The 13,976-nt window shown below is 39.6% G+C and overlaps 1 protein-coding gene across 7 annotated transcripts in view; it reads right to left on the bottom strand.

Annotated features, from left to right (window-relative positions):
* BICD1 (BICD cargo adaptor 1) overlaps positions 1–13,976 on the bottom strand; it is a 288,717-nt gene that overhangs the window by 68,315 nt on the left and 206,426 nt on the right. For all 7 annotated transcript variants that reach the window (XR_005196772.1, XM_037731164.1, XM_017507902.2 and 4 more), the window contains exon 4: positions 10,671–11,096. Coding sequence is in view for 6 of the 7 variants with exons in the window: in XM_037731164.1 (XP_037587092.1) it covers positions 10,671–11,096 (426 nt within the window). In the remaining variant the exon portion in view is untranslated. The remainder of the gene's footprint in view (positions 1–10,670; positions 11,097–13,976) is intronic.

Raw genomic sequence — 13,976 nt, 5'->3', positions numbered from 1 at the left:
CAAAGGACCTAGAATAGCCAAAATAGTCCTGAAAAATTTCCTTGAAAAAGAACTAGTAAACTTTCCTATTTCAAAAATTGCTGCAAAAAAACTATAATCAAGATACTATAGTATTGGCATAAGAACAGACATATAAATCAATGGAATAGAATTGAAAGTTTAGAAATAAGCCCATACATCTATGGCCAATTAATTTTGGACAAGGGTGCAAAGATAATTCAGTGGGGGAAGGAACAGAATAGTCTTTTCAACAAATGATGCTGGGACAACTGAATGCCCACATGTAAAATAGTAATGTTGATCTCTTCCTCACATCACATTCAAAAATTAAATCAAAATGGATCAAAGACTTATATATAAGAGATAAACTATAAAACTTTTAGAAGAAAACCTAGCCATGAATGTTCATGACCTTAGATTAGGCAACGGTTTTGTATGACACCAAAAGCACAAACAACAAAAGAAAAAAAAATAAACTAGACACATCAAGATTAAAAAGTTTTTTTAGCTGGGCACAGTGGCATGCACCTGCGGAACCAGCTACTCAGAAGCCTAAAGTGGGAGGATGGCGAGTCCAGGGGAGTCCAGGAGTTTGAGGCTGCAGTGTGCTATGATTGTGCCTACGAACAGCCACTGCACTCCAGCCTGGGCAACACAGTGAGACCCCATCTCTTAAAAAAAACCAAACTCCTTTGTACATCAAAGGGCCCCACCAAGAAAGTGAAAAGACAACCCATACAATGGGAGAAAACATTTGCAAATCATAAATTACCTTTATAAGGGATTTGTATCTAAATCGGTTAAGAACTCCTACAACTCAGAAATAAAAAGACAACCCTGTCAAAAAATAATCTGAATAGACATTTTCCCACAGAAGATATATCAGGAGCCAATAAGCACATGAAAATATGCTCAACATCATAGCCATCAAGGAAATGCAAGTCAAGATGATAATGAAATACCACTTCACATACATCAGGATGGCTATGAGTGAAAAGGCACATAATAACAAGTGTTACTGAGAATGTGGAGAAACCGGAACCCTCATACACTGTTGGTGGGGATATAAAATGGTACACTCAATTTGTACCATTGAGTTCCTCAGAAAGCAAAACATAGAATTACCATATGACCCAGCATTTCCACCTCTAGAATTAACTCCCCCTGAGAATTAAAACATATGTGCACACAAAAACTTGAACACAAATGTTCATAGCAGGTTTGTTGATAATAGCTAAAAAAATAGAAACAACTCAAATGTCCATCAACAGATGAATGGTGACATGAAATATGGTGAATTTCTACATCATGGAGTATTATTTGACAATAAAAAAATGAAAATGAAGTACCGATATATTACAGCATGGACAAACCTTGAAAATGTTGTGCTAAGTGAAAGAAGCCAGTCACAAAAGATCACACATTGTATGATTCCATTTATTTTTATTTAATTTATTTATTGAGACAGAGTCGTGCTCTTTCACCTAGGCTGGAGTGCAGTGGCATGGTCACGGCTCACTGCAGCGTTGACCTCCCAGGCTGAAGCAATTGTCCCACCTCAGCGCCCCCTAGTAGCTGGGACTATAGGCACGCACCACCGTGCTCAGCTAATTTATTTTTGGTATGTTTTGTAGAGATGGGGTTTTACCATGTGGCCCAAGCTGGTCTCAAACTGCTGACCTCAAGCTATCCTCCTGCCTTGGCCTCTCAAAGTGCTGGGATTATAGGCATGAACCACTGTGCCTAGCTACGGTTGTAAAGGTAATCTCTAACTATAAAATCTGTAATAGTTTAACCATTTAAGCTGTCAACTTTGTACTAGGAAATAATTATATTATCACTTTAAGTTTCAAAACCCAAGAACTGACCAATCTTGTTTTAATTAATGTCATCCCATAAATACTCTGTGAATCTTTAAGCAGAGATAATATTTGGCTTGTTTGACTCTCTCCGTGTAGCAGCTCCACTTACTTGATTTTTGACCTTGAACTGATGACATAACACAGCCGTGCCTCAATTTCCCTATCTATAATATGAAGATAATAATACTATCTACCCCATACAGTTGTTATAAGCAGCAACCAATTAAGTAAATATATAAAAATCGCTTAGAACTCTTATGGGACATATAACAAATCACCATCACCACTTATCATCAATCATTACAGAAAAAATTAAAATTGCCTTTAATAGAGTGGATCAAAACATAATATGAATCTATTTCTTTCACATGCTGAGGAACAACATGAGGATGCAACAAAATATATTAATTTGAGTTTTACAGAAACTAAAATTATGAGAAAACATTACTGTTTTCTCATACTACATGTGAAATTATATATCCAGTGTGATACTGAAAAAAAATCCAAAGGGTTTGACTCTATGAAGATGTAAAGTTAGAGGCTGTTTATCAAAGACAGATATTTCAGCACAAGCATACAGGACTCCTTTAAATAGATTAAGTAATTTAGTTAGTTTTTCCGGACAGGAACTACTTATTTTCATTCTAATAAAACTAATTAAGATATTTGACTGTCACTGGAAAATGTCAATCACAACCTATTTGAAATAATGAGGTCTTGAGGGCACCAACAAACCAAAATAATTTATTCAATAATACTCTGAAAAACTTCTCTCGTGAATAAAGGATGACACTAATTGAGCTATTCACTATCAAGGACTATTGCCAAGTTTAAGACTTTGAGGTTAATCAAATATGTTTTCTTACTATACTTTTTGCATATATGTTTCTGTTTTAGGTAAAATTTAGCATGATTAGCTAAATTTAAAATATTCCTGTAATTTATTCCATCATCTAGGAAGATATACAGTTCAGTAAAGTATTCATTCTAACTTGTTGTGGGAAAAAAACTCTCCCTAATTTTAGATATAGGCTTACCATCACTTGCCTTTTCCCATACTTTTTATAATTTATGTATTGACTGTTTATACAGAGTGATAGTGGGGTCCTTCCTGGCATCTTGAAACCTGACGGCAGTTTCCAGAACAATAATTTATAAACTTACACACAGTTTCATATTTACCATCCCATTTGGTCCTCACAATTCTACAGAGGAGGCATGGCATTATCACCAGGGTTTCAAACCAGAAGCCTGCAGGTTGTATGCAAACAACTCCAGAAGGCGCTATTTAAATTGTAGTAGCTATAAATTTTTATACTTGTTATTACCATTTCCCAGCAGATGGCAGCATGACGGCTTGAAGAAGGAGACATGATTTTTTTTTTTTCCATAGTTTCAATAAAGGCTAGGCAGAGACTAGTGGTAGGGCTAATTTATTACCTTCCCCTTTTGAATGAGCCTCAGAGAAGCAAAACAACTCCCGCAACATTCCTGATAACCAAGGCAAAGGTGAGAACCAAACTCTTTTTTTTTTTTTTATCTTGCTCAAATTCCTATCTAAGGGGTCTGGGAGTCATGCACTACAAACCATAAATTCTCATCGGATGGGTTTTATTTAACCCTGTATATTGAGACTTACTTTCCAATCTGATTTAGGCAAAGGAAGAAAATAAAAATGTTTTAGTCTCAAAATATATTTCTTTGCCATTCCCTGAAATGGCCCTGCAAAGTCTCTTGTGGGAAAAATCCACATTCTATAAAGAATTCCCTTTTCCCTTTTGTTTTCCTTCCTTCCTTTCCAGATCCAGGAGATAAGCAACTAAGACCCAGGCACCCTTTTAAGTTCAATAATAAACATTTTACAACCTGTTCTCTCTGAAGTCTGCTATCTGAGAGCTTCCCCTGCACTATAGAACTCAGGTCTCCACAGTCCTTTATCTTAACCTGAACATTTCCTTCTATTGATCCCAAGTCTTAGATAAACTCAACCAATTGTCCACCAGAAAATGTTTAAATTTACTTATACCCTGGAAGCCCCTGCTTTGAGTTATCCCACTTTTCTGAACCAACCAATGTATTTTTTCCTTTTTTTTTTGAAATGGAGTCTCACTCTGTCACCAGGCTGGAGTGCAGTGGCACTATCTGGGCTCACTGCAACTTCCGCCTCCCGGGTTCAAGTGATTCTCCTGTCTCAGCCGCCCAAGTAGCTGGAACTAAAGGCGCATGACACCACGCCTGGCTAATTTTGCATTTTTTTTTTTAGTACAGATGGGGTTTCACCTTGTTGGCCAGGATGATCTGGACCTCTTGACCTCATGATCCACCTGCCTCGGCCTCCCAAGGTGCTGGGATTACAGGCGTAAGCCATTGTGCCCGGCCCAGTGTATTTCTTAAATTTATGTGATTGATGTCTCATGCGTCCCTAAAATATATAAAACCAAGCTGTACCCAGACCACCTTGGGCACATGTTCTCAGGACCTCCTGAGGGCTGCGTCACAGGCCATGGTGAGTCATATTTGGCTCAGGATAAATCTCTTAAAATATTTTACAGAGTTTGACTCTCTTCATTGACAGAGGCTTTTTTTTTTTCCCCTGGAACTAGGTTAAATAAATATCTATGGATAGGAAAACATAATTCATGTGCATAAATGGAGCCTTGTAAGAGAAAAAAATGCCAAAAGGGTATGGCCTAGGTATGCTGTTTTCAAAGGAGTTCTTAAAAAAAAAAAAAATTAATGTATTTATTTTAACTGATGAAAATTATACATATTTATCATATACAACATGTTTTGAAATACGTAGGCAAGTGGAAATTAAGCTAATTATAACATGCATGACCTCACATACTTATCATGTTTGTGGTGGCTAACTGAGCCTATATTATCAAAATCATTAAATGTTTGTTTTACTTATTTTCCTTTCTCTTTGTCCTTTTCTTCCTCCATGCATGACTGCTTGCACGTAGCCATTCGGTAGCCGGCAGCCACTAATAATTGATTAACTTTACATGCTAACCCCTAGAGGCTGCCCATAAGATTAATGAACTGGTTTTCCTTTGGAAGAACAACCCCCTTAGGTCATACAGACCTCCTTGAGTTTGAAAGAGCTGAGGGATGCAAACAGCTTTGATCATTGGGGGATTTCACCTCCTGCATGCCTGCCTTACTCACAAAAGCCCCCAGTTACGTTCAAAGGCAGGTCGGATTTGACAAATTGTCTCTCCCACAATCTCATTTTTGGCCAAACTGAATACGCCTTTCTCTGCTCCTAAGCAGTAGTGTGTCATTATTTGGCTTACTGCCCATCCAGCACTCGGACCTACATTTGAGGGTTCTACAACATTGAGAACACTTAAAATCTACTCTTAGTTATTTTCAATATAATACATTGTTATTAACTACAGTCATGTTGTACTATAGATCTCTTAAACTTACGCTGATGTCTTTGTGAAGATATGACAAAGATACCAAAGGGCTTCTTGATCAAAAGGAAGAAAAATCCTGCCACGCTGCACATTGCCTGGTTCAGGGTCTTACAGGCTTGCCTGCGCCCCACTGCACTGCCATGAACTGTTAGCAAAGCGCAGCTGTTGGATTTAGAGGCACTCGGCCTTCTCTCCCGTGTAGTGTTTTGGATCCAGGCCAGGAGAAATCCTAAGAGATAAGGGAACTACAAACTGTCATGTCCCAAGTATGCTGACACCATAAGCTGAGGTGCACAAAACTGACAGCTACCCAACAGGATGGTGCTATTCCTACGACACCCACAACTGCAAAATCCAGAAGGCCCGAGATCAAGTTTTGTCATGACTCACTTGGTGGCAATATTCAGACGGTCCTAAACTCCCAGGGCAGCCAATCTGCACCTGACTGGTGTGAGGCCTTTAATGGTCCTCACTTTATTCTTAGTGTGAATACTCACATTTCACTATAGAAATGTAATATTATTTGATCACTGGATGCTGCAACTGATCCCAGTGGAGATATTACAATATATATGGCATATATGGCATATTACCGTTTTACAATCCGAAACTTTAATTTTTAAAACACACCTGGCCCCAAGCATTCCAGATAGCTATACTTAAAGTACATTTAATTGGTTCTTCTTCAGAATTTCCAGAATGGGTGAGGAAGGAGACCCAAGCATCTAAGACCGCCTCCCCCTTGACCTCCACACTGCATTTCAATAGAAGAAAAGGCTGCGACTGGCGCCTCCTAAATCACCTTCCTATAAGATAGCAGGTGTGGTATGGGGGAATCTCTCCGGAAGACACCGTTTTTGCTTAAACAAGATCAAACCCCCTACCCCACTCCTCCATCGACTAAGAGCCTTTCACTTGTAATTTCTAAAACTGTAAACCCAAGACCCTTTCACTTGTAATTTCTAAGGCTGTAAACCCAAGACCCTTTCACTTGTAATTTCTAAGGCTGTAAACCTAACATCATTTTATGTGCAATATCCAGAGTGTAAGCCTATAGAAAGGCAGACCTTCTCTTTGTTGATCGAGCTTGGTTGTCAGACAAATATGTTGCCTGGCTCCCGACTGTAATAATAATAATAATAATAATAATAATAATAAAACTCCTCTTTCTTCCTAGTTCAGTGTCCAAGTGGTCTGCGGCCGATCCTTCTTCACAATGGTACTGACATATATATGCTTCAGGTGCATAGCAGTACTCTCATTGATCAGAATTGCCATATTTATTCCTTATTAACATCAAAGCCAATTACAATAAATTCTAGGCCATATATCCTGTAATATTTTTGTAATGTGTTTATTTACATAAATTAAACCCAATGTTTAATGGGTTTAATGGGATGTGTGGCTAAGGAAAAAACTGTATCCCAAAGAAATAATTCATGAGAAGGCATGGAAAAGCTGATGCTTTTTAAAAAATGTTGATTACAAGAAGATAAATGGATATTCTACCTTAAAAAAATTAGGGTTGTTAATATGAGACTGGAAACTGCAAAGTCCTTCCTGTGCTGAACCTGGTTTTCACAATTAAACCTAGAGCAAACTTTGGGATTTAAGGACCGACCTGCGCTCCTCTACATCTTTGCAAACTGTGAACGTCAGTTAAGTGCTGATGAAAGATTTGAAGGGACACAGCTTTCTGGCAGATTGAGGGAGGGTTTGTCCAGCAAATTTTTTCTCACTTGACGTTTTGCTAAATGAAAATCCTTTTCAGACATTCTTGCATCATGAGACTTAACTGTTATTTTTCTATATTCCTACCAGTATCCACATCAGTCCCTTTTGAGATGATTATCCTTGAGCGAATAGCCTAAAAAGAATACTTAATAATAATTATCTAAATTATTATAAAGTGAATGCCTAACAAATTAAAGGACTGATGGAATTGAAATAATAACAGTTCATAACTTTTGAGCATTTACTGTGAGCTAGTCCCTGTTCTCAGCACTCTGCATGTAACTGATAAACCTGTGTGACACTCGAACGAGGAAGGGTTTAAGTATCCCAGTCCATGGGAGAGTAAAGTGCTGTCCTCTAAGAATGATTGTCAACTAGTGGCTGACCCTCAGAGCATTTGAAATACATGGGGCATTTCTGGTCATCACTTCAACTGAGGAAATGTAATCAGCTTCTCCTGAGTTGGGATCAGAGATGCTAAACCTTCTGAAAGAAGAAAACATTCTCTGGCAATGAGGAACTGTCCCACCCCAAACACAAACAACAGTCTATTGAGAATGCCTAAGAGCCACTCTACTGCTAAGAACTTACTTGTTTTCCACCATTCTTTTCATTGAACTTTTCATCTTTTTAGACTTTTATATTACCCAATTCAGATCACATTTAAAATTAAATCTGAGCACAGCTCTGAGCTTTCAGCCAATAGATGACCTGGTTGAAAACTGTTGTGCTGTTTTATGCATAGAAGCCTCTTCTCCTAATATCTTCTGCACTGCCACCAAAATAAACAAAAAGCCTGAACCCACTAACATTTTATCTCAAATCCATCACCAAGAGAGTTAAAAAAAAAAAAAAACTGATATAATTTGTATTTAATACTACTCAATCTGGGGGGCACAAATTCTTATGAATATATCTATCCTGTAAAACTTTTTCACAAGTACATGTTATCTGTTTCAATCAACCTAGCTGTATTAGTGTAAACTGAGCAAAAAGACATAGAAAAGAAGCACCTACACAGAACTGGACTTTGTGGTCAGGTGAAAGTCTATATAAAATTCATTTTCGGCTGGGCGCGGTGGCTCCAGCACTTTGGGAGGCCAAGGTAGGTGGACTAAAGATCAGGAGTTCAAGACCAGCCTGGCCAAGATGGTGAAATCCCATCTCCACTAAAAATACAAAAATTAGCCAGGCATGGTGGCAGGCACCTGTAATCCCAGCTACTTGGGAGGCTGAGACAGAGAAGTGCTTGAACCCAAAAGGCAGAGGTTACAGTGAGCCAAGATTGCACCACTGCATTCCAGCCTGGGTGACAGAGTGAGACTCCAAAAAAAAAAAAAAATCATTTTTTTCCAGGGGTCATGACTTCTTATCTTGATTCAAATTAAATAGTGTGAGAACAAATTCTTTTTTAAGCAGCCAAAAGCACTGGGCAAGGAAAGTGCATGATATGCTAAGTCTTGTTGTATTAACAATAAACCTGTTAACAAATCAACATCATTGGCTCTCTATTCTCTTATTTCTGCTAATTTCACTTTTCCAGTCATCATTTCTGTGGAGGCATATGACTGCCAGAGGCTTAACAATCTCTAATTATCAGCTATACATGAAGAACCTTGGAGGGAGAAGATTGAGATTGAAGCTTAAGCCTCAAATTTAATCACTTAACAAGCTTCAGTAGATCTACATGGAGCTCAGCAATTTGTATAAATAAGCCCCCAGGTGACGCTGCTGTTCCTTAACATTTCCATTAGGTGCGGCAGGAAGGCAAGACTCTAAACTAGAAAGCTGTTTCACAAGAAATAAGATTAAAGGCTGGAACTCTTCGCAAGGCATTTGATTTGAAGATGCTAAAACTTTAAGGCTTAACTCAAGTTGCAGTAAGAATCCTTTGGTTTTAGATTATACCTGTTCTGTATTTTTAATTATATGGTATCCTGAATAATTTGTACATAGGAAGTCCTTTATGTTTTTTAAAGTTTAAAGTATTCTTGTGAAATGTAACTGTCAGGCCTCCAAGACCAAGCCTGGCCATCATAGCCTTGGTGACACGCATGTACACCTTTGGATGGTCTCCAGGAGCCAGAAAGTAACCAGATGGCCACAAAGGGAAGTGAAACAACTAGTTCCTGCCTCAACTGATTGCTCTTCCCCTGCAACCTTCAACCATTGTTCCTGCTCAGCCTTGCACAAATTTCCCCCTAGACATTAGGTTTCTCAAAACCTCCAGCCCTGTGACTATGTAATTTACCTCACCCTCCCCTCTGCTTGCAACAGATAACCCTCACCCTTATGACCATGCCTGTTTGTAATAGATGACCCCTACCCTTGTGACCATGCACCCCGTGATACCTTCCCCCTCCCTAATGTAGATTATCATCTTTAACTGACCATTTGCCCCAACCTATTTAACCAGTCCCCCTTCCTACTCCCCTTGCTTAACTCCTTTCTCGGACTTGGCCAACTTGCACCGAATTGCGAAATAAAATTGCTTCATTGCCCACAGAAAGCCTGCCTGGGGGGGTCTCTTTAAGAGAGTGACGTGCCTAACAGTAACCATAAATCTGGAAGCTATATACACAGTTACTTGTGATGAAAACCTGCATGGTTTTCATCATTTTACTTGTATATAAAGCTTTTGAATTCTTTTGTTAATCGGAAATGCATTAAGGCGCTTTCTTTTTTCTTCTTTTTTTTTTTTTGAGGCAGAGTTTTGCTCTTGTTGCTCATGCTGGGGTACAATGGCATGATCTTAGCTCACTACAATCTCTGTCTCCCAGGTCGAAGCGATTCTCCTGCCTCAGCCTCCAGAGTAGCTGGGATTACAGGAGTGTGCCACCACGCCTGGCTAATTTTTTGTATTTTTAGTACAGACGGGGTTTCTCCATGGTGGTCAGGCTGGTCTTGAACTCCTGACCTCAGGTCATCCACCCACCTCGGCCTCCCAAAGTGCTGGGATTACAGGTGTGAGCCACTGCACCCCACGCAAGGCTCTTTACTCAAACTTCACTGGAACTTAATTTGTGACTCTAAGAAATTCATTTCTTGAAGTGATGAAAATAAGAGATTGCATCTCTCATCAACACTCCTTCTGTCATGTCTTTCTAAAATACTGCACTTTCAAAGTTTCTAATTGAAGAAGCAATATTTAGAAAAGAAATCTGGGCCCAGGTGCAGTGGCTTACACTTGTAATCCCAGACCTTTGGGAGGCCAAGGTGGGTGGATAACAAAGTCAGGAGATCGAAACCATCCTGGCTAGCATGGTGAAACCCTGTCTCCACTAAAGTACAAAAATGAGCCAGGCATGATGGCATGCATCTGTAGTCCTAGCTATTCTGGAGGCTGAGGCAAGAGAATCGCTTGAACCCTGGAGGCAGAGGTTGTGGTAAGCTGAGATTATGCCACTGCACTCCAGCCTGGCAACAGAGCAAGACTCCATCCCAAGAAAAGAAAAGAAAAGAAAAGAAAAGAAAAGAAAAGAAAAGAAAAGAAAAAAGGAGAAGAGAAGAGAAGAGAAGAGAAGAGAAGAGAAGAGAAGAGAAGAGAAATCTGGAAGTGAAACGCCAGAATCGAGAATCAGAAGTCCCACAACATACTACATGCAATCTACAGGAAATTCACTCTAGCGGCCTGAAACCAAGTTCTTACCTGCATAAGCTGCTGCTTCAATTTCTGTATTTCTGAAATGTTCAGCTCACTGAATAAGTCAGAGACAGGGTTCAGAGACTCTCCTTTCCTTAAGGTGGGAGTCCGATAGTCTCCATTCAGTTTCACAAGAGGCCCATGGATATGCCCGTTCATTTTATCATCATTGTTTGGTTCACTCCCATCCTCAGCAAATTTGAGTCCATCTACTGAGATGCTGATATGGTTATCGTTGAGGCTGATGTACTGGGAGAGCTCCTTCCGCAGGCTGTTCTTTTGCTCTCTTTCATTTTTCAAAGTCTCGAGGGCTTCTTCCAGCTGGTGCTCAGCAATCTCTTTCAGTCGGATGGCATCCTCCAGCTGGCTGTTCAGCAGCACTGTCTCCTCCTCAAATCGCTTAATCTCATGCTTTAAGCCTTCGTATTCAACCTGAATCAGACAGGATAAAGAAGATTCATAAAACTAAAATTTGGATCTTACAAAACTGCCATTAAACACTCTAGTGGACCTAATCATTAAAAAAAATACAACATGAATCTACAAAATAAACAATAAAAAGCACACAGTATAGTCTTAAACGTACATAGGATGGTTTCTTTAGAAATTATATACTATATATAAAATATATAATTAGGTATTATTGCTATAACAAATATGATACATAATTAGATATAATAATATAAATCTATATATAATTTAATTTTTAGCAGAGATGAAAAGTGTCTCCTGTCTTAGGATTTCTTTTATAGGATCCAGTGGTCAAAAGGGGGCACTGTTTGCCTAATAAATAGGGAATATTTTTTATAACTATGAGATTATTTGCAATCTAAGAAAAGATTATATCATCACCATTACTTTGTTTTATTTCCTGATTAATAATGAGGACATTTTTATACCCAGAGATAAATCTTTTAAATGATCACAATAAAAACATAATCTCAGTAAAATAAGAGTAAGATGAAAATGCAAAGATCATTGTTATGTGCTTAAAGGATAGACAGAATCTGGAAGAACAGTTACATAAACTATCCAGTAACAAAAAATACCTACATTGCTTTTGTTTTTCTGTCCGTTTGTTTGTGTTGAGACAGGGTCTCGTTTTATTGTCCTGTGGTTCCATCACTCTGGGGTACAGTCATATGATCATGGCTCACTGCAGCCTCAACCTCCCGGGCTCAAGGGATCCTCACACTTCAGCCCCTCAAGCAGCTAGGAGCACTGGCATATGCCATCACACCGGGCTATTTTTAAAAAAATTTTTTTGTAGAGACAGGTCTCACTACATTGCCCAGGCTGTTCTTGAACTCCTGGGCTCAAGCAATCCTCCAGCTTTGGCCTCCCAAAGTGCTAGGATTATATGTGTCAGCCACTGCGGCTGGCCATATATTATTATTGAGGTAATATTCTTCTGAAGTGCAACCAAAACAAACCTGCTTAAACAACCTCTTGGTCATGAAGGCCCAAGGGTGGCAGGGATGTTTCCTCTGAGCTGACATGCCTCCTTGGGATCTTTTCCATGGCACTTATCACATGCCACCTTTTAATAAACATTTTATCTCTGCAAGTACACTGTAATCTTCTTAGAGAAAGGAAGTACTTTTTTATCCATCTCATTGCTCCTCATAGTGCGTCAGTGTTCCTTCATGGTGTTTAAAACCCAATTCTGTTGTTCAATGTGCATTTGCTGAATAAAGAACCACAGGGAATGAAAAAATAAACTAGAAAAAGTAAAATAAAGTCATCATGCTATCAGATGCTAATACAAACTATGTGCTTAGTTTCATATTTATTTTAGCATATATATTAGTTTGAACTTGAATTTTAAAACATATTTTAGGCCAAGCGCAGTGGCTCAAGGCTGTAATCCCAGCACTTTGGGAGGCTAAGGTGGCACCTGATGCCAGGGGTTCGAGACCAGCCTGGCTAACATTGTGAAACCTCGTCTCTACTAAAAATACAAAAATTAGCCGGGAGTGGTGGCATATGACTGCAGTCCCAGCTACTTGGAGGCCAAGGCAGGAAAATGCCTTGAATCTGGGAGGCGAAGGTTGCAGTGAGCTGAGATTGCACCATTGCACTCCAGCCTGGGCGACAGAGCAAGACTCCATCTCAAAATGAACAAACAAACAAACCATATTTTAAAAACTGAAGAACAGGGAATACTGATCAGTACATCATCATATATTTCTCTTTCCCCCACCTCCCTTTACATAACCTCAATGCAATGATTTGTCTCGCAAAGGTTAGGGTATAGATTTAGTTGGGATGTAGGCTGATCCCAAGAGTGACTTAGTCAAGAGAGAAGCTTTTCTCTTATGTAATAGTATGGAGGTAGACAGTCAAGGGCTGGTAAGGAATCTCTGCTCCATGAGGTCATCCAGGAGCCAGGCTCTTTCTGTGTTGCTGCATGGCCTTCTAGTCTACTATCTCAGGTGGCTTGCCATTTGATTATGTTCCAAGCACTGGGATGAAATAAGGGGCACACTCTCTCCCTTTAAGAACATTAAAAGTTACCCACATCACTTGTTACATACCATTGGCTGGTACTAGTCTTACGACATTTGGAGTGAAGAATGTAGCCTTTACTCTGGGCAGCACTGGGCCCAGGTAAAAATTGTGAGAAGGGAACAGTGAAAATTGATAATAAATCAGCACTCACTGGTCACTGGAACACTGTGGTGCTTTAATGGAATGCAACTTGTAAAGACAATGTATAGCAGATGTTTCTAACGATGCTAGTTGTACGTATATGTGAATATGGATAGTGTTATTTCAGTGAAAGAATGTGCTCATGCTGGGCACGGTGGCTCACGCCTATAATCCCAGCACTTTGGGAGGCCGAGGAGGATCATGAGGAGAAGGAGGGCGGATCACGAGGTCAGGGGATCAAGACCATCCTGGCCAACATGGTGAAACCCCATCTTTAAAAATAATGATAAATTTTAAAAAATAATAAAAAAAGAAAGAATGTGCTCACTACACTGTGGTGTGTGTAATGCATTATAAGAGCCAGGCACAGGGGCTCATGCCTGTAATCTCAGCACTTTGAGAGGCCAAGGCAGGTGAATTGCTTTGAGCCCAGGAGTTCGAGACCAGCCTGGGCAACATAACGAAACCCCATCTCTACAAAAGATAAGAAAATTAGCCAGGTGTGGTGGTGTGCACCCATAGTTCCAGCTACTTGGGAGGATGAGGTGGGAGGATCACTTGAGCCTGGGGAGGTCAAGGCTGCAGTGAGCCCTGATGGTGTCATTGATGGTGTCACTGCACTCCAACCTGGATGGCAGAGGGAGGCCTTGTCTTGAGAAA

The sequence above is a fragment of the Cebus imitator genome, unplaced genomic scaffold (assembly GCF_001604975.1).
Source record: "Cebus imitator isolate Cc_AM_T3 unplaced genomic scaffold, Cebus_imitator-1.0 Scaffold385, whole genome shotgun sequence".
Taxonomy (NCBI): domain Eukaryota; kingdom Metazoa; phylum Chordata; class Mammalia; order Primates; family Cebidae; genus Cebus; species Cebus imitator.
The sequence above is the reverse complement of the archived record's forward strand: the minus strand, read 5'-3'. Positions and strand labels throughout refer to the sequence as shown.